Genomic DNA, 26902 nt, shown 5'->3' with positions numbered 1-26902 from the left:
GGACGACAAGTCCATAGCAGATCTTTTTTTAGGACAAGTGAACATGGTGAAAAAATAAACTAATTATACCCCGTTTACGAAGTAAATCGGGGGTATATAGCGTTCGTCCTTCCTTCCGTCCGAGCTTTTGTTAGGCCCATAACTTTTTAACCATGCACCCTAGCTTCACCAAACTTTCTACACACATTAACCACAATGAGTACTTGTGCCTTTTGCTAGTTTGAAGATTCTGAACTTTTAATTTTTGCCGTTTCCATGGAAACATTAAGAAACTTAAACTTTTAGGGTGGGTGTTTTGTACGGCCTATATGTTTTTAACTATGCATCCTAGCTTCACCAAACTTTCTACACACATTAACCACAATGAGTACTTGTGCCTTTTGCTAGTTTGAAGATTCTGGATTTTTTTATTTTTTGTTTCCATGGAATCATGGTGAAACATAAATTTTGGGTAGAGTTTTTGTACGATCCATGTTTACAGTATTATGTATCCTAGCTTAGCAAACTTGCTACATTAACCGCCATGATTGGTTTTTTTATCTTTTATAAGATTCTGAAAGTTTTGTCTTTTGCTGTTTTCATGGAAACATGATGGAATTTAGAAACTTTGATGACTGGTTTTGTATAGCTAATATATTTTCAAAAATTGTTTCCACTCATGTAGATCATCATCAGTATCTGTGCTTTGTGATAGTTTGAATTTATGAATTCTTTACCATATCTGTTAAGGCTAGATGGAAATTATTATCCCCCGCCACAAAGTGGAAGGGGATATGGGAATGGGTGCCGTCCGTCCGTCATATATCGTTTCCGGAGCAGATCTTGAAAACCGTACCATATTTCTTCACCAAACTTGGCACATAGATACATCTAGTGGGTAACCGGTGCCTTTTGATAGTTTGGGATTTTTATAAAAAGTTATTTTTCGAGTTTCCATGGCAACGACTTTGATTTAGACTGAAAATGGTTGTAGTCCTCGTTTTCGGAGCAGATCTTGAAAACCGTACTGTATTTCTTCACCAAACTTGGCACATAGATAGTTCTAGTGGTGAACTGGTGCCATTTGATAGTTCTGGATTTTAAAAAAGTTATTTTTCGAGTTTCTATGGCAACAACTTTGATTAAGACTGAAAATGGTGGTAGTCCTCGTTTCCGAAGCAGATCTTGAAAACCGTACCATTTTTCTTCACCACATTTTGCACATTGATAGGTCTAGTGGTGAACTGGTGCCTTTTGATAGTTTGGGATTTTTTTAAAAAGTTATTTTTGAGTTTCCATGGCAACGACTTTGATTTAGACTGAAAATTGTGGTAGTCCTTGTTTTCTGGAGCAGATCTTGAAAAACGTACTATATTTCTTTACAAAAAGGCCTTGTGAACATAGTTCACATAGGGCTAATGCATTGCACACACCCGACATGTCATATTGGCGGGGGATGTGAGTATTTCATGCTTGTTAATTTATTGATTTTCTTATATGATATTGTTCCAGTTTTTATGTGTTTTTATATAAACAATTTTTGGTCCTTTTGATAATTCTTCTTATCGGTATGTAACTCCTCAATCACATTTTTATTCAAAGGTGTTCATGGTGATCTACTTCCTCGTAGTGAACACTGGTAACATGGGAGATTTGGAGGGGGCGGCAATTGTCACTGGAACTCAATCTTAGTTTTTAATACATTGAAGTTAAAATCAGTTAGAAATATGTAACATATGTAACTATTTACTATTTGTAGTTGACCTGCGGGGATAACGGGGGTATGTGAGCTTTGCTCACTTCTTTCTTGTTTCTGACCCTGATGCCTAGATAAGCATGCTGCATACCCATGTATTATAATTTGTTATGATAAAGTTTACTCTATTAGCTTTATACGTGAGTGCTGATGTTCTGTTTATTCTGCAGGAAACTGAAGAGCACCATAGAAGAATACACAACCCGTGTTGGGCAGCAGGCCGTTGTCTTGTGTTGTACACCAGGCAAACCAAGTCAGACAGGATCGTCTTTCAAAGTGTTTGGCTCTCAGCCCTTGGAGAGTGTGGTATGACTTTGTTTTTGTCAGTCCAGGATTTGAGAGTTTCTAGTTGTCCACTATTTTTTTGTTAAGATGGTACTGAAATGAGTTAATATTGATATCATACCTTTATTAGGGCCTGTAAGATTCATTGAAATATATGTGGCAGCATGATAGTTTGTGCCACTGTATCAGGTACAGTCAAGTCCTGTTAATCCGACAACGATGGTTGCATATGATTGTGTCGGATTAACGAGTATGTCGGATAAACAAAATTTAGTAGTATCAACGTTCTTGATCGAAAATCGGACAACTACACGATAGATAAGGATTCAAACACGTTATAAAAAATATGAAATATATATTCATATTGTTATGTTAAATTATTCGCGGAATATGTTTTCTAATTATTCAACCTCTTAAGTTTAACACAAAAAAACTGTTACAGACTGTTTGACAGATTCAAAATTCTTTAAAAAGCATAGTCTGGAATGGAAGTCGCAACTTTGAAACTGGTAGCCAAAGCTTAAATTTTTTACTTATCCTGCATTACTCCTTAATGCATTCACTGCTTACCTTGCGACAAAAAAAAACTGGGACAGCTAACCGGGGATGGTCCTTGGGTCAATGGCTCTGTTCGTAATCCCACTTTTACATCCCGCCGTCGCTGTCCCTGTGACCTCACGTGACCAAAGGTCAACTCTTCACATCACTGCCTGTCGCGACATAGCTAGGACGTTTCCAGCGGAGCTCTCGTTTTTTTTGGATTTATTTAGACCTTCCAATTCGTCTACCATTCTAAAATTCTTCTGCGATGGGTGATGTATACTTTTCATATTACTTTCAACATGTTGTGAAGTTGTATTTGATATTTTGAGGCGAAAAAAAAGACGTGTCTTTTTTTCTTTTTTTTCCCGCCACGTGCTATCTGTTCCCTGCCATTTTGAATTGTGTTACAATTGTTTGCTTGGCAAAGGTAGTCAATTGTTTACAATTATCGGCTAGGTATGTATAACATAATTCATATGTTGTTTTCAATACTACTAGCTTGGGCGGTTCATTGAGTTGCGTATATTCAAGCATTTATACTCTTTCAACTCGTTCCAAATTTTGCCGAGAAATTATCTACGGCAGTAAATTCTAGTCCCGTTTTCTTCTAGTATATTATTGCGTAACTTATGCTTGCGCGTTGTACTAATTGTCGTGGAAAAAAATCTATTCAAGATCCTCACCCACGTTGTTTGTCGTGTACACAAATTTGTGCACCAAATTCTAAATGTGTTTTTTGTATAAACCTCTCTCCAACGAGTTTCGGGAGGTATAGGCAAGTTACTCACAAACATATTTTGCAGCAATCACGTCGTGAGAAAAGGAAAATGTCTTTATCGCTAATGCGAATGAGCAAGGGACAGGATTCGATCATTATGACGCAACCTTTATCTATGAGGGATAATAGGTCGGCCGTAACTGTCACCGCGGAGGTGCACATGCCACCGGAATCTTCTCTCCCGGAGAATGTTGGGCGTATTATAATTGCACCTAATTTGCAGTCTTTGGAGAATTCTACATCTGTTACGTCTGCAGACAGTGCGCCAGCGTCTCAAGATGCGTTGTCGGGGGTAGCGCAAAGCCAAGCTAGACTCAAGTCTACTCCATTGAGCATTGCTCCTCATATGCCTGCGCCGAGCGCTTCTACAATGACATCAGCCCCAGGGCTATCAGCGTATGATATTACGCAAGCAGCACACAATCAGCTTAGCGCTGTATCAACGTTTCCAGGGCAGGCGCCTATGCCAATTCCAAACACTAATTGGATGCAAAATTTTCTACAATCAATGTGGCAGCAGTCTATGACACAACTGTATCGTGCGCCTACGCCTACGCCTACGCCTATACCTACGCCTACGCCTATGCCTATGCCTATGCCTATGTATCAGACACCTGCATCAACTACATCTATGGCACATATTTTACCGCCTACTCCAGTGACTAATGTGTATAACACTCCTATTATGAGTCATAATACAGTACAATCTTTGTTGAGTAGTACCAGTACACCTGCCCGTACTTGGACATCAACTCATGATTCCTTGTCACCAGGCAGTTCATCTAAGCCCTCGGTCAGAGGTAATATTGCACATCGGAGTAGAATTCGTTCACCATCAAGACGTACACATCAACGTTGTTCTGATTCATCAGATGGTTCTAATGGAGAGGAGGGAGATTCCGCGAACGAATGGAATACTCACCTTAGCCTGGCTCAAGTACCTGATTGGGTAGCTGACCGCCTCATTTCAGTACCTTCCCCGGGTAGTGGGGTAGATAAAAAAAATACTATTTGGACACATCCTACGTCGATTCCGATTGACCCTATGATGTCAGATATGATTAGATCTTTGGATGAGGACTTCTCCAGGCTCACACTTACGCCGTCATTCAGACCTCCCAGATTTAGGAAAGATGAATTTCCTATTCATAGCTTTGAGGCAGCAAACCAGGCTCATAGTTTGGATGAGGATATACAGAGAATGACAGGCTCGTCAAGGCCTGCCACTCTTAAGGTTCAGGATACCAGAGTTGCGTTTATTGAAACAGAAATCCGTAGGGTATTAAAACCTTTAGCAGCATTAGCATCGTCTACTCAGGCGGTAGAGCAGGATCTGTCAGAGGATAATCCTAACGGACTAGATCACCTCCAAACTATAGTTGATTTTCAACAGCGTCAGATTGACCATATGAGGAATCATCTTAAAGCTGCGTTGGCAGAAAAAACTGTCACTCTGAGATTGGGTTATTTAGCCTTATCTACTTGGGACTCAGAGTTTAAACGCAGATTGCTACGTCAACCTTGGTCTTCCTCATCTCTGTTCAACGAACAGATTTCAGACACACACGCCAAGGTTTCCAGTTACGCTAGGGATGAAACAGCACTCAAGGCTTTGGAGCATGTTTCTCAAAATTTTTCCTAGCGATCAGGCAAGTCAGGCAACTACAGGCCTAGACGTGAGTCGCTTAAGGAAGGACAGGTGCAAGATTCTTTTCGTGGCAAAGGGCGTGGCAGAGGAAAACCCCAGGGTTCTTATCAATCCCGACGTGGTAAATACCACAGTAAGGGAGGTGATAGGAGGGGCAAACATTGAAATGTTAGAAAGTCACGACTGGGATCTCCTACCCCCAGTCGTCCCAATTGTCAATACCCCGGGTAGGCGGGAGACTGAATCGGTTTTGGAAGAACTGGAACATCCTCAGGGACGATTATGTTCTCAACATTCTACGCCACGGTTACCAACTAGACATAGAGGTTTTTCCTCCATTGACCACGGCACCCATTCCGGGAAATTATCCAAGGAAGCAGCATGTCCTTTTAAAGGCCAACATAGACTTACTATTGGAGAAAAGAGCCGTAGAGATTATACACACCCCAGCGCTAACTCCGGGATTTTATTCTCACATCTTCCTGATACCCAAGAAGGGCTCAGACAAGATGAGAATGATACACAATCTCTCTGTTTTCAACGAGCTCTATCTGAAGCGTCCACCCTATTTCCGCGTCATTACATTGAGACTACTCAGAACCATCATAAAAGCGTTCGATTCCTTGATCAGTATCGATCTACAGGATGCATATCTGCACATACCGATTCATCCCAAAGATCACAGATTACTCAGGTTCCAGTTCAATGGGGTCCACTACCAGTGGGCAGTACTCCCATTTGGCATTTCAGTGGCCCCGTGGCTATTTACACGAATAATGAAGCCCATAACTGTGTTTCTACAGCTGAGGAACATTTGGTTCCAGTCGTACATAGACGACTGTCTCCTGTGTCATCAACACACACCAACGTTAGTATGCCACCGGGAATTCACCAGAAGACTACTATATCAAATGGGTTGGATAGTCAACGAGGCGAAATCGGAGTCAACTCCATCATTTCGACTCCAGTTCATAGGAGGACTATTTCAAACAGATCAGAACCTCCTGTCGGTCCCCAGGGACAGATGGCACAAGATTTTACGCCTCCTGTCACCTGCTCTTTGTCAACCACGCATACTTCACCAATGACAAGTGTTGCTAGGGTTACTCACCTCAGCCCAGGACCTAACCAACAGAGGCCGATTACAGTTACGCCCAATACAACAATTCCTGAATCCCTACATCAGGAGTCAGGATCCACTCAGGGCCATCATGCTACCAGCGCATTTGAGACCTTATCTCCGTTGGTGGACGATAGAGTCGAATGTCTTAGGAGGAATCTCTTTATCAGGGTTGTCCCCGAATCTACACCTATTCGCAGACGCCTCCCTTCAGGGGTGGGGTGCTCACCTACAAGACCAGACAGTCTCAGGGCTATGGTCACTGTGGTGTGATGCCTGCACAATAAAGGAACAATACACTCCAACTCGCTACTTCAACAGACAGTTTTTCCATCTAGTGGATCGGCTGCAACTACAGTTCATAGTTCAGCACATCCCCGGATGTCGAAACATTCTGGCCGATGCTCTATCACGCCCAGACAGGGTAGCACCCACTGAGTGGAAACTTCACACAGAAGCATTCCAATTATTGGTTCGTAAGTTCGGGCAACCAAACATCAACCTGTTTGCAACTTGCCAAAACCATCAACTTTTGACATATGTCTCCCCGTTACCAGATCCGAGGGCTTGGGCGGTGGACGCATTCAGCATTCCTTGGGAAGGACTTAAGGCGTATGCATTTCCGCCACCAGTTCTACTTCCCAGGGTAATACAAAAAAACCAAGAGACAAGAACACTTGCTCTGACTTTGGTCGCGCCCTGGTGGCCAGCGAGAGGGTGGTTCGTCGAGCTCAGGAAGCTAGCTGGAAACGATCCACTACCCCTTCCCCAGTGGTCCAACCTACTTATCCACCCTCACATCAAATTGCCTCATCCAACACCAGACAAATTTCGTCTGCACGTTTGGTTCGTCTTAAAAAGGTATTAAGTGCAAAAGGCTATTCGTCTCGGGCAGCAAAAGCTATAACCTTAGCTCATCGTCCCTCTGCTAGAAGCCTTTACGATGATAAGTGGGGATCGTTTGAAACTTTTTGCAAGGCAAAAGGTCAAGATCCTACTACGGCGTCACCTCAGTTTTTAGCTGAATACCTCCTACATCTGCGTACCCAGAGACACTTGAAAGGTAGCACCATTACCACGTACTTGGTTGCACTTAACTCAATGTTGACTGTTCCGGATAATCGTAAGATTACTAAGATCCCGGAACTACAGGCCTTATTACGCTCATTCAGGCTTGAGGATCAGAAGACCACCTGCGTGGGATCTGAACGTGGTACTTCGAGGTTTGCAAGGACCCCCATTTGAGCCTCTCAATGCATCCTCCTTTTATGACCTCACCAAGAAATCAATGTTTCTCTTGGCATTAGCCACAGCGGCACGGGTGAGCGAATTACATGCAGTCGACATCACCCGGGTTCGGTTTGAGCATGGGATGCACGGAACAGTACATCTAGGGTTGTGCTGGGATTTAATTGCCAAAAATCAATTACCAGGCCAACCTGACCGTTCCTTCACCATTCCACCAATCTCGATGATTGTGGGCAGTGAAGATGAGGGTGAACTTCTATTATGTCCAGTACGGGCACTGCGAATTTTCATCCGCCGTTCCAAGACTAGACGTGGTTCAAGGAAGCGGTTATTTATACCCGTATCTACTACATCCCTGACCGAGGTCAGTCGCAACACCATATCCTTATGGTTACGCGCAGTCATCCTTCAGGCCTATTCGATCGCCAATTTGGATCCACCAAGAACGAATAATCCTAATGAGATCAGGGCATTAGCCCCTACCATGGCCTTACACAGCAATTGTACTATCAAGACAATCATGGAAGGATGTTTTTGGAGGTCTGACACAGTTTTCGCTAGTCATTATCTTCGCGATGTGACTCTCGAGGACATTGAATGTGTACGGAATTTTGGGCCGTTGGTTGTAGCTCAGCAAGTTACCAACCCTCGACGTAAATAATGTACGCACCCTATACAGAGCCTTTTTATGTTTGGTGTAATCGATCAGATTTCGCCAGGGGAAGACAAGTTTTTGTCATCAGGGCTTTAATTATATAGTAAGTAAAGATTTGGCTGAGCATCTCGTTATCTTTATTACTAAAATGTATAGGGAACTATTCTTTAATTCCCATGTGCAATTGTTTGCCACATTGTAATACCCTACCGTATTAGCGTTTTCTCTCAACTTTTCCGCTTAACGGTTTACTGACCAATCTGTGTCATGTTTTCAGGGTGTGAATTATTGAGGTTTCTGTATTGTGAGGATTTCCCACCTCCATACCGTCCGATACAGATGCATTAAGGAGTAATGCAGGATAAGTAAAAAATTTAGTAAAATCTAAATATTTTTTTTACATTTGTATACTTATCCTGCATTACTACGTTTAAGGCCCACCGGTCGCAGACTTGCCTTCTCACTTTGGCTTCAGAAACCTCAAAAGTATGTTTTTTAAGCTCGGGCGACAGGCAGTGATGTGAAAAGTTGACCTTTGGTCACGTGAGGTCACAGGGATAGCGACGGCGGGATGTAAAAGTGGGATTACGAACAGAGCCATTCACCCAAGGACCATCCCCAGTTAGCTGTCCCAGTTTTTTTTTGTCGCAAGTAAGCAGTGAATGCATTAAGGAGTAATGCAGGATAAGTATACAAATGTAAAAAATATTTAGATTTTACTAAGAAAGCTGCTTTCTAAGTGGCTAACGTCGACTTCCTGTTGGTCATTTCATTGGTAGGTCATAGTTCGCGAAAGGTTGTTCTGACGTGACTTGTAATGGGATGTCCTCGTCGATAGCGAGAACTTGTATCTGATTATAATAAGATTGAGGTAATCTAAGCATGTGAATTATCCTGTTTTCTTTATTTAAACATTAATTGTTTATTGTTAAGCAAGTTTATCGCTGCAGCTTTGTAATATGCAGCTACCAGCCGACTCGCCTCGCATCAAAACACTGGCTGTGTACTCGCGGGCAGATGACCATGGAGTACGCTGATCACTGTGTCAGATTAACTAGACTGATTAATGAGTGATTTCGGTATTTCGTTGCAAATTAGGTGTGTCGGAGTGCGAGACTGTCGGATTAACGTATCTAAATAGCACTGATTTAATCGGTTCCCATCATTAGTGTCCGATAAAGCCGATTGTCGGATTAACGAGTGTCGGATTAATGAGACTTGACTGTATATGGTGTGGCTTTATGAGGTCATCTATTGATACAAAAGTAATACACAAGATGCAAGGAAGAGATACTAGCATGGTCTGAAAAACAGGTCAGGAATGCTATTTTCAGACAATTCTATGGCATGTACTGCATGAGTTCTCAAGTCACTATTAGAAGTGTGTTTATGTGGCTTTCCATTCATTCCAGTTCATGAACAAAGAGTGTTCGAAATAACTGCCCATGGCTGGTAACTTTTCTGTCGGGCTGAATGAATATTCCTCCACCTGCCTGACTGTCTGGCATATAATGTTAGGACTACTTACGTATTCAGAATTATTATGACTCCTTGTAGATTCTGAAGTAGGTGTTTGAAATTTTAGTAATTGAATCTAAACATGATTTATCTCTTCTTTTTATCCCCCTGACATATAATGACGGGGGGGATATAGCCATCAGTATGTCTGTCAGTCCGTCCATCCATCCGTCCGTCTGTAATCATTGTTTGTCCGGAGCATATTTCCTAAACTGTACAACCTAGCTTCCCAAAACTTGGTACACTTACCAATCAGGCTCAGTAGTAGTGCCTTTTGCTTTTTAGAGATTTTTAGAATTTTTTATTTTTGTCGTTTCCATGGAAATATGATGAACTTAGGAAATTTAGTATGTGCTCTTGTCCGGAGCATATTTCCTAAACCGTACAACCTAGCTTCCCAAAACTTGTACACTTAACAATCAGGCTCAGTAGAAGTGCCTTTTGCTATTAAGGGATTTCACTAGTAGTGCAGTTTGTTATTTATAGATTTTAATAACATTTTTTTCTAAGGTATACTATTTACCGATATCATATACTATATATGATGTGAGCTACATAACCTAGAACATTCTCTTTATGCCTTTGAGTCATGCGGCTACAACAGAGCTATTCATGTGCGAATCTGGAAGTTATTGTTGTTACAAATTTCATGAGATCATCAGAAAGTGAGCTACATGAACCAATATGTAATAACTTTCATTATATTTCTGTTTTTGGCATCAAGGAAAAAGATTTCCTTGACAATCTAAATACTCAAATGGTACACACAGTTTATCGACGTGCCACGTCGGGGGGATATGTCATCTTCGGATGACTCTTGTTTTTTATCTTTCAATATTTATAATGTCTGAAGGTAACTTTGAAGATTGGCTGGCAACACTTATGAGACACCTGCCTGACTGTCTTGTTGGGTTTTAAAAATTGTTTAAAAAACTGTGAATAAATACATCTCAGTCAGGTTAATTTGACAAGTGTGGGATTTTCATGTGTTGTGTATATTTGTTCAAAATTTAACGAAATTAAAATTTGAGAAGTTACAATTAGTGGTGGGCTCAACATATTCTTTTGTTTGCAATATATCATAAATTTTAACCTTGTTTTGACCATGCCTTAAAGGGATATTTTTAAACTTATCCTTTCTCACACTATGCGTCTCTCTTTCTTCTTCGATCCTAAGGGACGGTCGGGTAGCCTAGTGGTTAAAGCGTTCACTCGTCACGACGAAGACCCGGGTCGATTCCCGACATGGGTACAATGTGTGAAGCCCAATTCTGGTGTCCCCCGCCGTGATATTGCTGGAATATTGCTAAAAGCGGCGTAAAACCATACGCACTCACTCACTCACTCTTCGATCCTAAGTGGAAAACGTGCTAATACAAATGTTTCCAGCTTCTAAATAAACAATTCGTCTGTACACCCCTCGCATCACCATGGTTACCTCCCAACATTCTGGTTCATGCACACTCTGTGTGCATGTTGACCTTTGTGAAGTCATTAGCTTGAGGTCCAGCTCCTTTTGTGGACGGGGAAGAAGCCAGTAAGGGCAACACAGAGGGAAGTCAACTGCATGTACTGTTTCCTTTTCCGAGTGTAAAAGTGGCGAAGGGAGACTCCACCTCACGGTGACTCTTGTCCATATCCATAACATATCTGCCCCAAGCCGTCCCGGTGGATCCATCACCTGTCGGCAGAAGATGGTCCTCTTTGCAGAAAACTGGATCATTTTGGACAATCCCTTTGTTCTTTGTCTTCTACGGGACGGTATGAACTACCTCTCATTGTGACACAGCACACAACGTACGTGCCGTCGTCTTGTCAGTATCCGGTCAATCAACTTCCCGTTCCCATTGACGCTGTAGAAAAGTTACTCGCATAGAGCGACAAAGATGCCTGGGTACAGCTCTGACCACTTCAGGCTTCTATTCCCCAATTTTTCTGGTTCTAAAGAAAGACAGCCGCCAACTACGCCTCATTATCAACGTGGAAATATTCAACAACTTGTACCTAAAGTACTGTTGGAAATGCTAGAAAACTTCTGGCTTCATTTAATAAATACAAGTCATGGGACTATTAAAAGACCATATATCAAAATACTGCAAATTGCCCTAATCTTGCCTGTCCTAACTGACACTGTGATTACGCTTAAAATGTACTTTTACAGGTAAAATGATGGTAATTACTTAACGCCTGTCCCGAGGTGATGACCTCACACCGTTCTGTGCATTCTCACAGGTGCAAATGTCACCAAGTTGGGGGGCGGTCTCAAAATAATGCTGTTATTGTACTTAATTGACATGTGCATTGATGGGGTAGCAATTTAGGATATGTACTGCATTATATTTGCTTGGGAACATGATGGAATAGTTAAGAGCTATGAAACAGGATGAGTATTGGAAGGTTGCGGTTTTGTAATCCAGAAGTATTTGTTGTTCTCCATATGATTTCTTGAGGTAGCATTTATCTATTTATGATGACGTATATGAATCTGTACTTTTGAATGTTGTGTTATGTCTTGCCAAGATGGGCACAACAGGGTTGAGTTCACAATGTCTGACTGGCGTACGTAACACAACGTAACCATGTTGTGCAGCCAGCACATATGTCCTGTTTTTATTCAGCTGAATTTTTTCCATGAGTTGAACTTTCGCTTTATATGGTCTGAAGTCGACAATGTCATATATTCCTGTATGGTCGCCTTCAGACTACTCATGGTTTGGGCGACAGTATTTGATTCACGGACGTTATATTAACTGGCTGTTATCCATGACAATGGCACTGACATTGTTTAAAATGGGCAATAGCTGAAGTTCGAACCAGTCTATGAACACATCACCTCCTATAATTTCCTTATGAAAATCACCAGTTTTCTTTTTCGCCTCGAAAACTAAGACACATCTATCAATAAGCCCCATATCATGGGTTGCAGCATGCAAAGCAATGACACGTTGACCTTTACCTGATGGTCTGTGGGGGCTTTTTGCCCATCTGCCGATAGCCACATGTAGTCAGTGGAATGATTCATCGATGTTAATCTGGACACCCTGACTGTGATAGTTATGAATGGTTCGAAGATAATGTGACCTCATAGACACGATAGAATATTTTCCCCTGAAAAGTGCTTGGTCATTGCCACGCGCAGTGTATCGAAATCCCATCTCTTGGAGAACAATAGTTTGTGCAGTTAACATCAGTTGTATCTTTTATTTCTTCCTAATTCTACTACAAGTAGGGTGACCTTCTGCTCATAAAGCTTGTACACTATACGCCTAATCACCCTGTATTAAGCTGTCTAATATCCTTTTACGTCCAGTTTTGTTTTTGAGACCACCCCTATACCTGTTTTGTTTTATTTATGATACCGTAGACTTGATGGTATGAACTGAAAACCCAATAGCTTGGGCAGTTTAGTAATTCACCCAATCTAAATTAATAAATGGTTTCCCTCTATCTCTGTAAAGTGTAAAGAACTTGTATACGTTTCCCAGTACAGACTCCATATCGTGTACCATGGTTATGGCTATGCAAGTGTAATGTAAGATGCTTCATGGGAGCAATGTTAACAAAGTAGACACATCGTCATTTTGTCATTTTAGAAGATGCTATTCTAGAAATTTCTCAAAATGATTTTTGTGTGTGGATTAGATGTTTTATGAAGACTACATTATTATCATTATAACAAAGTCACGTGCACATATTTCTATAGTCCGTTTCAGATTGCCACCATTGGACTTAGAATAAATGTAAACTTCCCGTTTTCGTTACTTCAAACCACAGGTAGTGCTATCGTTAGTTTCTCAATATTTTAATAACAACAGTCTGTGAAAAATTATATCCTTTTTTGACAAAAAGCAGTTTTCTAGCATTTCCGACAGTACTTTAGAAGTACCTCCTCACTTCTGGATTACGTCGATCTCACTGTTACAATTCTTCATCCCAGTGATTTCATGATCAGCTTAGATCTACAGGTCGCATATTTACATGTCCCCTTCCTTCGGGAGCACCAACATTTCCTTCAGTTCCTTTTTCTCGTCTGCCATTATCAATGGAAGGTGCTGGAATTTCTTTGTCTCCATGGTTATTTACCTGCGTCACCAAGTCCATCGCCAGATTCATTTATAGACAATTGTTTTCTGGCCAAGGAAGATCCAGACATGTTGCGCCTGCATCTCTACTTCACACAGAATCTTCTTCATAAGCTTGGATGGCTCATCAACACCAAGAAACCGGAACCAATCCCTGTCCAACGTCTCTAATTTATTCGGACTCTTGTCGACACACGCGTATGCAAGATGTTCGTGCCCCAGGATCAATGGATGAAGATACATGCCTTGTTCCATAGGCACTCAGACGGTCACTTCCTCTGGGCCATGGAAAAGACTCCTTGGTCTCCTGACACCAGCACAAGCTCTCACCAGGAGAGGTCAACTTCACATTAGACTGATTCAACGATCTCTGAAGCCATTTCTCTTGAATGACGACTGTCAGGTTCAGGTTGCCATGCCAAACAATCTGCGACCATGTGTTCAATGGTGTCTCCTCCCGTTTAATGTTTGTGAAGGAGTCTCCTTGCAGCACTTGTCCCGACCATACATTTCTTCTCCGACGCCTCGACTGTGGGGTGGGAGCGCATTGTCAGGTACTACAGGTTGCAACGAAAAGTTGGTTTCACATCAAAAACCTAGAGTTCAAAGTAGTGATTCTGGCGGTGTAACTTTGGGCAACACTTCTTTGGGCTCAACGAAGTCGATGTCACTACTTTCTCTGACATCCGACTTTTTTCAACTGATTGACTCACTCAACATTCAGGTTCTGGCGATACACATCACTGGCGTCTCCAACGTCCCAAAGGGGATTTGCCAACTATTTGAGTCATCTTTTCACAACCTTGCTCAACACTCAGCTATCCCGGTTCGTATCTCCCATTCTCGACCCTGAGTCTTCGGATCACGATGCCTTAGCAATATCGTGGGAAGGCCTTTCCCTTACCGGTGTTCTACCTTACACTGATTTTGGTCGCTCATCCAACTTACAGACGGAAGCCTCGGTGGCTGAGTGGGTTAGATCGCTGACTTTGTGTGCTGGCGATTAGGTGCCTCACCCTGGCAGGTGTGGGTTCGAATCCCAGACGGGACTCAACCCAAAAAAGTACTAGAATCTGTTCTTTACTAAGAAAGTGTTATCCCAAACATAACATTAGTTACATTTGACCACTTTCTAAATGGCATTGTGTATTCATAGCTTTCGGCCATGGGAGCCGTGCCAATTTACACTTGTCAGGGGGGTACTCAAAGTACGTGATCTAGACTACCAGTTGTCGGTCTTTCATTTTGTGGAAGCCTCGGTGGCTGAGTGGGTTAGATCCCTGACTTTGTGTGCTGGCGATTAGGTGCCTCACCCTGGCAGGTGTGGGTTCGAATCCCGGACGGAACTCAACCCCAAAAAGTACTAGAATCTGTACTTTACTAAGAAAGTGTTATCCCAAACATAACATTAGTTACATCTCACTTTGGCTGATTTCGAACCATTGGCCGGGAAAGATTTTTAGCACATTACGTTTAAAATGTTTTCCTTCTTTGATCTCGCGACGGCTGTTTGAGTCAGGGAGATTCATGCCTTAGAATTTGTTTTGATCATACTTTGCATGGGAAAGTTTTCCTGGAATTGAAATGGGATTTTATTGCCATAAATCAACTTTCCGGTCCATGTGATTGGTTATCTACTATTCAAGCTGTAATGTCAATTTTGAATCCTGAAGATACCGAAGTCGTATCGTGTCCAGTACACGCTCTTTGGATTTATCTTGATGCGGCAAAACCTCTTCAGTGTTCCAGGAAGAGGCTCTCTACAGCACTGGTAACGGAAGTATCCCGTACCATGATTTTATTTTAGGATTCGCTCGGTCATACTTCAAGCTTACAGTTTTACTTGCCCTTCTGCTCCGGTTGCTTTGAACCCTCATGAAACTCTTGCAGTCGACTCTACTATGGCTTAGCACAGTAATTGTGCCTTGGCTGCAATTATGGAAGGATGTTTTTGGAAATCAGATACATTTTTCACATCTCATTATCTCCGAGATACACAAATGTGGACCCATGATTCTGGCACAATAGGTCTCCTGGACACACATGCGCAGATAGAAGTTGATGTAAACCTGATTGTTCCGCATCTTACGCCATGTTTTTCTCCTTAAATTAACTTTTTTCAATGTGTTTTTTTCTTTTTCAGGTTTTTCCCTGACTGAGTATCCGTCTGTAGAGACCTCGTTATTCATCATATGGTGTGGCCAGTTTACTAGTGTGTCAATCCTTTATTCCACTAACCTCGTCTTTTTATCTATATTGTTTGGTACTGGATCGACGATCCTCTTGTGGGTATAGTAGATCGTTTCCTCTTCTCGTAGAACCAACTGATTCGAGGGTTCGTCAATGTGTAAAGAGAGATGCCAAGCAGATTACGCCTTATTGGCCATGGGAGATTTTGACGAATTGATTGGCTGGATTTAATTACAAATCACTTGTAAGTCGTACTTGTTTTGTTTTGCTTTACGATTATGCTACCCTCCGTTGAACATGATTTACATATAAGTATCCGACTTTTATTTTTTTTCTCTCAGGGTCACAACACTTTGTGAAGTGTTTCATCCTTATTCACGAGCTTTGTCTTTTGACACTAGATAAGCAATACTTAATATAGTTTTGTATACTTATGTAGTTTCAGCTTCATTGTGTTATCCTCTGCTTGTAGCCTCTACTGTGTAGGCTAGGGCGTTGCGCCCACCTTCCAACTGTTGGATAAATGCATAGTGTGAGATGGGATAAGTTTGAAAATGTGAAAGTTTCACAATAAATTGTATATTTATATACTTATCCTATCTTACATGTTATATGCCCATCTGTCCATGCCCACATCACAATTGTCTTAGTCTATAAAGCTTTAGAAAGAGAATGTGTTGGTTGGGGAAATCACATAGCGTGTCTACATTCATACAGTGTGCGTGACTCAGATCGGGAGGTGACCATGGTGATGCGAGGGTGTTCAGGCAATTGGTTGGGGATACAGCGATCAGCCAGTCTGTCCGTCCATCTGTCTGTCTGTCTGTCCGTATTCATTCCCTTTTCCGGGGCAGAACTCGAAAACCATTCAGTGTATATGATCAAAACTTGGCAAATCTATCAGTCACATACTGAAGTGGTGCCTTTTGCTATTTAGGAATTTTAATGGCAACAAGTTGGACTTAGGTTCTATAGGGTAGAGTTAGTTTCCGGACCATATCTCAAAATCCATTCAATACTTTCTAACAAATCTTTGCATGTCTATCAGACTCATACTGAACTGGTGCCTTTTGCAAATTTAAGAATTTTAGAATTTTTTAATTTTAGGTTTCCATGGCAAGTTGGACTTCTATAGGGTAGAGTTCGTTTCCGGAGCATAACCAGGGTTTGACAAATGTCTTATCTACACACTAGCCCACTGGTCTAGTAAGAAGTAAAAACTACTGGCCCAGATATTAAGTTACAAGTCCAACAGAAATTCAGAAATTTAAGAGAGCAAACACTTGTCAATATAGTTAGTCATTTTATTCATGTATGATATCAACCATAAAACAAATTTTAACACTTGTCTTCATGTGTTGACACAACTCAGTAAATCTCTGCTCCACAAACTAGAAAGTCAACCAAGTGAACTGGCAATAAAATGCATTCAGCATGAGGACATGTGCCTTCTTCTCCTCTACAATTATAGCAGCATAATCAGAGGTGTCACTTGTAACAGTGTAACTGATAACAAAACTCAAAATAAGTCCTTGCCACTGTTACACAAAATAGAAAGTCAATCAGATGAGCAAGAAATAAATGCATCCATCATGAGGGCATGTGCTCTCTACACCTGCACAGACATCATCACAATCAGAGTCGCTGTAGTAATCAGATTCAAGATTAGTCATTATTGTCACCAGCTTCCGCAGAGGGCCTTTCCTCCATCACATGCAATTGAGGTAAGGGCATTGGTAATACCATCTGCATTGGCTTTGCCAATTTCATGGACATGGATCTTACAGAAAAATGTACTAGACAGATTTCTGCCTCGGTGTGAGAAGTATCGGTACTACCATCACTGATGACTGAACAAAATTTGGCTTGTTCAAAGTTACTTTGAATGTCATGCATTACTGTGTCAGCAATGCTGCTGATGAACTTGTTACATCGCTTGTCATTGCGATAATTCTTTTCTACATCAATGCCTTGAGCCTCATTTAGTGTGCACAGCCCAGCAAAGTCTGAGTATGGTCTTCCATACTTTGCAAGGTAGTGTGCTATTCTATATAGCACTGACATTCTGGCAAATACTTGTGAGTTTAACAACTGAAGTGCTTTTTCTGCTTGTGAAGTGCCAGGTTTCTGTTTGCTAGCAGCATTCTTTTAGAAGAAACCATGTGACTTTGACTTGTCATGCCCTCTGATTGTATCTAGTTTAAAATTGTTGCAACCTGTAATAAAAGCTCCTGCTTTCTTGTACTTCCGACACACACTGTAATAAATCTTACTGACTTTGTTTGTTTCATGCACTTCTAACCATGAAACTTTGAGCTCCCATGACTGTTGGAATGTCCTTCCCCTCTTTCTTGCACTTTGTGTTGGTTCACAGGGCTTTTCAATTTGCCGCAGTGGCTTTAAAAAAATCCATGAAGCAGTTCTGGCCTTGATGGCCATTACAGAATACTGGTATGTGAAGGGTAGAAAGTAGCATTGATTTGGTTGGTCACATTAATCACTTCCTGTTTGCTACTATGGAATTTATTGGTCTCGGTAAAGGGGCATTCACACGGTACAACTAGTTGTATACAATTTGTTGCATGCAACACATTGCATCGTGTGAACGGGCAAGTTGGTCCAACTTTTGACGTATACAACTTGTTGGACGTGAGTTGTACGAAATAGGACATGCTCTATTTTCATGAGACAAGTTGTATGAACGCAGCCAATCAAAACGCGTATGAAAATCACGTGACATTTACACGTCAATTTGTAAACAAAAATGGCGGATCTGATTCACGTCGGTAATTTCTGCTTTTCGGTATCCTAAGTGTCACCACTCAACAAAGGACCTATGTAAAGTAGGCACGTAGAATACCACTGTACCAAATTATATATTTTGAAATTTGCATCTGTCTAATTCTCGAGGTTAAACTATCCTTAGTGTTATTTGAAATGACAGACTATGTGACTGTACACTGTAGTGTAGACCAAGATGAGATAAGGTCCATAATACACGTTTCTAAGACTTAAAATACATTATACACACAAATACATGTCACAGTTATAGATTCTGTGGGAAAGTATCTATTATATGATGACATTAACAGCTATTTTAGCCCAAGCATATGTATCACTAACGACATCTGAAAATAGTGTACAGCGAAAATATTGCCATTTATTTTACCAATTCACTGTTCTAAATGTGATTATTTATTCAAATAAGGTATAGAGTCTAGCTACATGAGAATTTCAATTACAAAACCATTGGGTGTCTGCTCTTTGTCAAAACACCAATCATCATTCTGAAAAGACTCCAATAACCCTATATTCGTTTTCGAAACATAAGAACTCTGGACCGAACCGCCATGTTGATAGCTTTGCAAAATCACGGTTCTTTTTGCATTAAACGTGATGCCTATCACATCACATGTATTTCACACTCAGCTACGATACATACATCCCTGAAATCATCATTCCATTAAGAATCAATTGACATTTTGTCTAAGTCACTAATACAAACGGTCCAAATGAAATCAACCGAAATATTCAAGTGTGAAACCAAACCCTCTGCTCTGAAATCTACCAGTGGGCCTTCTCATTTAGAATGTAAACAAAGCGAACTTCTAGTTTTACTTAACATTTTCTACTATTCCGAGAGATTTAGTAGTCAATTTGTTGCCTACATTAGCTCGGATTATTATGAATATGCAATCCTTGCAAGAATTGTGGAATAAATAATTAGAGTCTAGATACTTATTTGGAAAAGTCAACAGAAATCGTTCCATGTGATGCCATGATGTTGACGCAAAATCACACACACTGACGACGGTATTGGTCTGCCTTTCCGTAGTATCAAGGCGAGAATTGAAACATAAAAACAAGCAGAACTTGTTGATTTCAGGTTGATTCTGATTGCTTAACTTACTTGATTCATTTATGTATGTAGATCTATGTGATCCCAGCACTATGGTAAAACCTACTCCAAACATTCCGCGGACTGCTATCAGTGAACTCGCTGTGTTATGACGGGAGGTTACTGGTAGTGATGTCATATTAGTATACGTCAACATCAGCATCGTTGTACATATTTGTTATTTCCTTTGAGGTGCGGTGGAACTAATACACAACGCATTCAGTTCATGAAGTATTTTACTGTTTCAATCTTCAATTATACCGGGTAATTTGAATATCTCTTCAATATCTTTTCACCCAGTAAAATAATGCACTGCTGCAAAATGAGTACATGTATGAAGTACTGTTACTAATATAATCTAAATTGCCATATAATTTATGAAACTCATAATAATCAGCTGTTTTTTTAGCACAGAAATTGACATTCATTGTGTTGTTCTTCCTATAAGATGCTTTGTGAATGTACCACACTGCAGCATATACATATTTCCTTTGGAGAATTGTGTATTTATTGTGGCAAATTTATATAGATAGGTTAAATAAAAAATGCCCTTCGTTTCTTAAATTAAAGTAAATGTATACCTGAAGGAAATTCGTCATGTTATATTTTTATTAATGTGTACTCATGTGTGGACAACTATTTGTTTTATATTTATATTTTATCGTTTAATTGGCGGAACATTATAGGGTTTTTATAGGTCATTCTTCTATATTATAACGAAATCTGAAATTCTGTCCTGATCCAAAGCAGCTGCTCACCACAGACATGACGGGTACTGAGTTTTGGGACAAGTTTTGCAATGACTTAGGTTAAGAATTGCAGAGTTATGCCCCTTTTTGTCTTTGTACATGTGGACATCGCCCTCGTGTTTTGACGTCAAAGCGGAAAATTTGTTTTCGCCACATGAAACAAGTACATTTTCGTATCGAATGTGTCACCTTATACATAATCATACAATTCTTATATATTTGTCATGATGTTGTTTGGATATAAGACAGTATTTTGTTTGCTCACAGTTTACATAAAGCTGTCAAAAAAACCATTTCGTCGCACTGTACTTTATCTATGTACGATCAAATGTGGCTACATATATTAGAAGCTTTTCCGTTAGCTAAACAGAAACTTGAACAAAATTTAACACTTTTTGATTTTAATTTTCCATCATGGGGTTAAAAATTCAATAATATACAAGTCCATTAAATTGCGAAGTCAGAGGTTGGTCCAGTACTGCAATTCTCGCACAGCGTTGATTTTTCAAAGGTATGCGTCTGAACATTTACTAGGCAACAAGGATTCCAGCGATAATGTAGTGAATCACAGCATTTTGTCAGAGATCTCGCGAGACCCGAGTTGTATGCAACTCGCCGCTGTGTGAATGCCGAGTTGTATACAACTTCAGTTTGTGCAACTGATTGCATACAACAAGTTGTATACAACTAGCTGTACCGTGTGAATGCTCCTTAAGGGAGGTAACTAAGATTGGTAGTTGGCAGAGACAAGTTAATGTACAGCTTTTGTTGACTGAATAAAAGATCGAGTGAGTTTTAACCTGACTTAAAGCGATTGGTACACCATATTATTTCAATAGCCAGCTGGTCCATTATAAATATAAAATTACTGGCCCAGATCAAGTTTCACTAGCATTTGTCTAGTTGGCCGGCAAATTTGTCGAACCCTGATAACTCTAAAAACGTAAAATACTTTCTTACAAAGTATGTCTACCAGGCACATACTGATCTGGTGCCTTTTGATATTTAGCACTTTTAGAAAATGTTATTTTTTACGTTTCCATGGCAACAAGTTGGATTTAAGTTTCAATATAGGTTGGGTTCACTTATGGAGTGTAACAAATAAACTGTTAAATATTTCCTTGCCAAACATTGCATGTCTATATATAAAGCACATACTGAACTGGTGCCATTTGATATTTAGGAGTTTTAGAAATGTTTATTTTAGAATTTCCAGTGCAGCTTTTTTGACATGGGCTAAGAGAAATGTTGGGTCAGTTACCTGGTTTGGGACCATAACGTGTTAAAATGGGTGGGGTGGGGGGAGAGATATGTCATCTTTCTGATGACTCCTGTTTTAGAAGCTGGAAACCTTTGTATTAGCACATTTTCCACTTAGGATCGAAGAAGAAAGAGAGATGCATCGTGTGAGATAGTATGTAGTGGATTATACAATTGTTAAATTTACAAATTTGGCTCTAAGGAAGCTGAACTATGTTTCTCCTTCTGGTGTCATCATAGCTTGTTCAAATCAATAAAAATTTGAGGTGTTAGTAGTATTATCTAAGTGTGTTGTTGTAGATCCGGAACTGTCGGGGGATGGTGATCCAGGAGCTGGAGACCTCCCTGCAGGACCAGGCTCCTCAGTCACAGTGTGACAACTCCCACCTCCACGAGCTGCCTCTGCTCGTCATCGATGGCATCCCGACACAGGTCGACAAGATGACACAAGTGAGTTACCATAGTTACACTAACTTCTGCTGCTACTTTAGTGTACTCTGGTATGGTATTTTGGTCTTGTGACTTTGAATTGGGCCTCTGCAGCGCCTTTTGTCTTTACTTGTACATAAACTGCATTATGTTCTAGAGATGGGTCCCCTGTAAAATGAGAGAGATGATATAGAAACTTAATTTTGACCTTAATTGTAATCAATGTAGTATTTGACATGACCATGTTACCTGGGATGAAGTATGAAGTAAACACAAGATTATGTTTTGTATTTACCCTTTAGCATATGTTGAACAATCTCACTTTGAAGGAATTTGTCAATCAGTTCTGGACAAACAGATTCTTCACTAATATATTTTTAAAAAAATGATCATCTCTGCTTATTAAATGGAGTGTTTTTAGCACCTTTTCTTGTTGTAACAGGCACAGTTGCGTAACTTCATCCCTGAGATGTTGAAGTACTCAACTGGCCGCAGTAAGCCTGGCTGGGGAAAGCCGGAGTGTAGGCCTGTATGGTGGCCTAGTGACCTCCCCTGGGCGAACGTTAGGAGTGATGCACGTACTGATGAAGAAAAGAAAAGGGTACTGTCACATTACGTTTATCAAGAGGATTCACAAGATTGTCGTATTCCTTTTCATTAGGACATCTATGTTACATAGGTTTCAAGAAAGTTGGCTTGAAGGGCAAATATGCTCTTTCAACACTGCAGGCCGGTACACCGGCCAAGCCGTAGTCACATCAAAATATATAATTTCATGAACCTATCTGTCATATCATTCATTTATTAAATATATCACAATGTCTGAAATATGTATTCCATTTCAAATTATCACTTTTTATCAATAGATTAAAAATTATTCACTAGATCTATTTGAAATAGTATTTCCTGCGATGTTACTGAAAATAAAATTCTCGACACACACTTCGACAGCGGGTCCACATAGGACATGTCAAAGAGCAAAATAAAAACTTTTTAAACAAATCTTTAAATTTATTATACAAAGTAATAAATAAAATCAACAAAAATATATCTAAAAGTTGTCAAACTTACATCAAAGTTATTATTTTCAACTTTTCCTGTTATCGCTTGTAATGTAAGTCAAATGTCATCTTGGCTTTTGTTGACTCGATTTCTTGGCTTGGATACGATGTTTAATGCCAAAATATATGCCTGAAAAATCTTTGTCACAGCTCCTAACCTAGCACGATACATCCACGAAGCTCCATATTTTTAATATAGATCACGATTTTCCTGCTTGAGACGTTCAGAATAACAAAAAACTTTCGCCAGATCTGAAATGCATTACACGTGAGGATGGTACCATTGCTGAAGTTTGATTGACAACCTTAGGTAATGTACTCTAGTTTGACAAATGACCACCCTTGTAGCAGTTAAAGATTCTGGGTGACTGGTGTTGAAAGAGTCAAGTGGCTTATCTATGAAGATTCAAAGATGTTTTATGTTAATGATTTTAACCACACACTTTATTTGCGAATAACTAAATATTCCGAGTCTGCTAAATAAGAACAATGCTTACATTCAAGTGTTCTTCATCATATACAGTATCAGGGTATCGATAAATCTTGTAATCCACACACCCTGTCAACTGTTTACTTAGGCAAATCACGATATATTTCATCGCATGATCGAATACAGGACCCGTTGTGGTGTGTCACGGCTACTTGCAAGTATACACGTGTTAAGTTTTTTATGATAGTTTCTGGAATGATTTTGAAGTGGAATTACCCCTACCTCCATTTCGAAATTGATTAAAAAAGAACCCATTTGTTCAGACTAAGTCCCTTGACCCAACCTCGGTCGAATGCATACTGATTATACAAAATACAAAACAGGAAGTGATGTAAACCGCATAATCCACACAGCCTTACTGCGGTAAGATTCGCAAACTCGGTAAAGAAACTCAGCATCGATCAATCCTAATTTATGTGTCATTAAAGTTGAACAAAGAACAACAAACATTTTGCGTATCACATAATTACATTAAGTAAAACGTTACCACTGTTATTCCGAGGCTGTTGTCTCCCACAGAGATCTCAATTACCTCATGCAGCACGTGCCTAGCCACCTATGCTGTCATGTAACACCCTTCACTCTTGTCTCTTCGCTTGCCCTAGCAAGACGTTTAAAGTGAGTGCTCTGCTTGCGTTCCTCTACGTTCCAGTTTTTCGCCTCCTGCCGATCCTTTGGTGATATTTTTTACCATTTCTTACTCCTAAGTAAACTGTAATTTATGGGGCATTCGTTATACGCGCTTGGAATCTTCCCGCCTAAATTTTTCGCATCTTTTTTCGCTACTAACAGGGTGTGGCGTCGGCACTTCGTGTCTTCCGTCCACCTTTAGTGGTATATCTTGGGTTTTTTTTGCATCACCTATTTATATATATATGTTCTATTATATGTATTTTATGTATTCGCATTTATCGTTTGTTTTTCTTTCGAAAAAAAATACGTTTGTGAATATGTTTGGTGATTGTGTTGTAACCATGTTTTGTTGTTTTAGTCTGTTTTCAGTCGTACAAAATGGGTATCTTATACCTCTAGTCGCACGTTAAAAGGAAGCCAGAAGCTGGAATGTAAACAATAAACTTGTTTCCGTCCAGTTGCGCACGCACCTCCCTATGACATGTCACAAATCTCTCAGCGCGCCTCTGAGCTGGTCGCTCGAGAAGGACTTTCGCGATAGACTGCTAGTTTGTATTCTACTAGTACTTATCGTGTGTCTACAGTTGCTGTTCTAATATAGTAATAATAGTATGTCTTACCTTGGTATGGAATGTAATCCTTGGTAATCCATTGTTTGTGTTCAACACGTGTTTCACTGTTTGACTTGATTATACACGTGGCAACATGTCGGGCTTTTCTGCCTCGTGTCAAAGTATACTGTCTAAAGTAGATCCTCACAAGTATTGTCCTTCCTGCATAATTAAGGACGGATTTTCATCGTGCTCGTGGGATAAACGTTGTAAAGAATGTGATCACTTTAATAAACTTTAATTGATATCTTCGTGCGTTGGCGAAGCGGCCTACTGACCAGCGCTACAAGCAGAGTAGGTCATCGGGTGGATCCCTGGACTCTGCAGCCTCTACATCTGGGCCTGGGGGTGGCGTGTCGGCCACACCCAAGAAATCAGTTGATAAGACCCGCCCCAGTCAACTTATGTTTTCGACAAGACACGTGACCGTTCGCCTGCTGATGATACTACCCGCACGACTGATCTTCGTCAATCTGTTGATCAAGAGCGTCACTCAGCCACCCCCGTTACGACGGGAACGGCTCGTGACGAGGACCATGAGGGGACTACGGTCCCCAGTCGGTCCGTCTCTCATCCTACCAACGACGACATGGACGTTGTGCAGGTCGACAGTGAATACGGATCCCACTCTACAAGTCGTTCCCGCCCCGGGACGACAGGTCGAGTGCCTCATCGAGAGACAGTAAACGACACGAGGAAGTTTGTCGCCTTCAAGGTCGTCGTGAGTTCGATTCGGACGATAACTACGATGGGGATCGTAGTACTTCTACAGTTAGAGATCGTAGCCCTCGTTTTTGGGAGATCAGCATCGTAGAGATAATGATTGATTTTCACCCTCATCTCACTTTCATATCGACCCGGCTTTGATAGCCCAGATCACGACGGCGGTACTCGCCTTGACGGCGTCGTCCAAGCCCCTTCAGTCCCTTCATCTACATCTAAACAATCGACGTCGACGATGGATTGTGACGACAGCTTGGCTATGGCTTGGCTATCTCACTTTTCTGCCTGACAAACCGACGATGATGACAAACCGACGTATGCTGGCTTTAAGGTTGGAGATACGCCGCAGTCTCTTCAGTCTTCTCCTCCCGATTTCTTCAGAGCCATGGCTCACGATATGGACCAGAACTTGCCTCTGCTCTGCCGGGGCAGAGTTTCAGCAAACCACCTGTGCTACCCGATCTATGGCATGCCGTTTTCGTCACCCATGAGTAGGGACTTGGATTGGGGGCTACTCTTCAAGAAACCAGCGCCCTCCCAGATTCTTGTAGTAGACAGGCATTTGGGATCCATGGACACTGCTGTTCGTCACCAGCTACAAACGCTTGCTATGCTGTCGACATCGAGCCAGCGGGGGAGGTAGTGAGGTCCGTTCGATCGCAATTCAACTGTCTTGTGCAGTTGTCCTGTCGCATCGATAGTTACTTGTGGGTCGAAGAGCATTAAACATGCTGTTTTAGTTACCTTGTGTACTGCGAGTTGCTCTGTATCTAAACTATATGTCGACCACTTCGATCGCAGTTCAACTGACGCGTGCAGTTGTCCTGTCGCATCGATAATTAGTTGTGTGTCGATGAGCATTAACCATGCTGTGCGTTCGTGATAAACAATTTGTCTCGTCCGTGCATCTGGTCGAATGTTCTATTGTCACTACAGGGGTGAGGAACTTGGTACATTCGACGTGAAAGAGGTCACTTCCTGATTACTTTCCCGACCCTCCTTCCAGTAACTTGCTTGATAGGCATTACTTAGAAGTTGGCGGATGACAAGATAGACACAATTTTTATGGATAACAACTTCTTTAATACTGTAAAAAGTGACATTTCGGTATAGATCCTTATACCGTTGTCAAGCAAGACTGAATGAGGGACATAGTGCAGAATATATATAGCAAGTGGAGGATTAACAGTAGAGGATTAACAGTAACAACAAGGGCCTACATGAGTGGGATAACGTAGGTAGGTGT

General features: G+C 40.9%; 1 protein-coding gene across 2 annotated transcripts in view; it reads left to right on the top strand.

The window, feature by feature from the left end:
- Positions 1-26902, top strand: part of LOC139445750 (DNA-binding protein P3A2-like) — a 40841-nt gene that overhangs the window by 4715 nt on the left and 9224 nt on the right. For both annotated transcript variants that reach the window (XM_071226954.1, XM_071226955.1), the window contains exons 4-6: positions 1906-2041; positions 22010-22159; positions 22581-22739. In XM_071226954.1, the coding sequence (XP_071083055.1) occupies positions 1906-2041; positions 22010-22159; positions 22581-22739 (445 nt within the window). The remainder of the gene's footprint in view (positions 1-1905; positions 2042-22009; positions 22160-22580; positions 22740-26902) is intronic.

Source organism: Haliotis cracherodii, unplaced genomic scaffold (genome assembly GCF_022045235.1).
Source record: "Haliotis cracherodii isolate W230 unplaced genomic scaffold, xgHalCrac1.p SCAF_6, whole genome shotgun sequence".
Classification (NCBI taxonomy): Eukaryota; Metazoa; Mollusca; class Gastropoda; order Lepetellida; family Haliotidae; genus Haliotis; species Haliotis cracherodii.
Note: the sequence above shows the minus strand (reverse complement) of the source record. Positions and strands in the feature narration are given on the sequence as shown.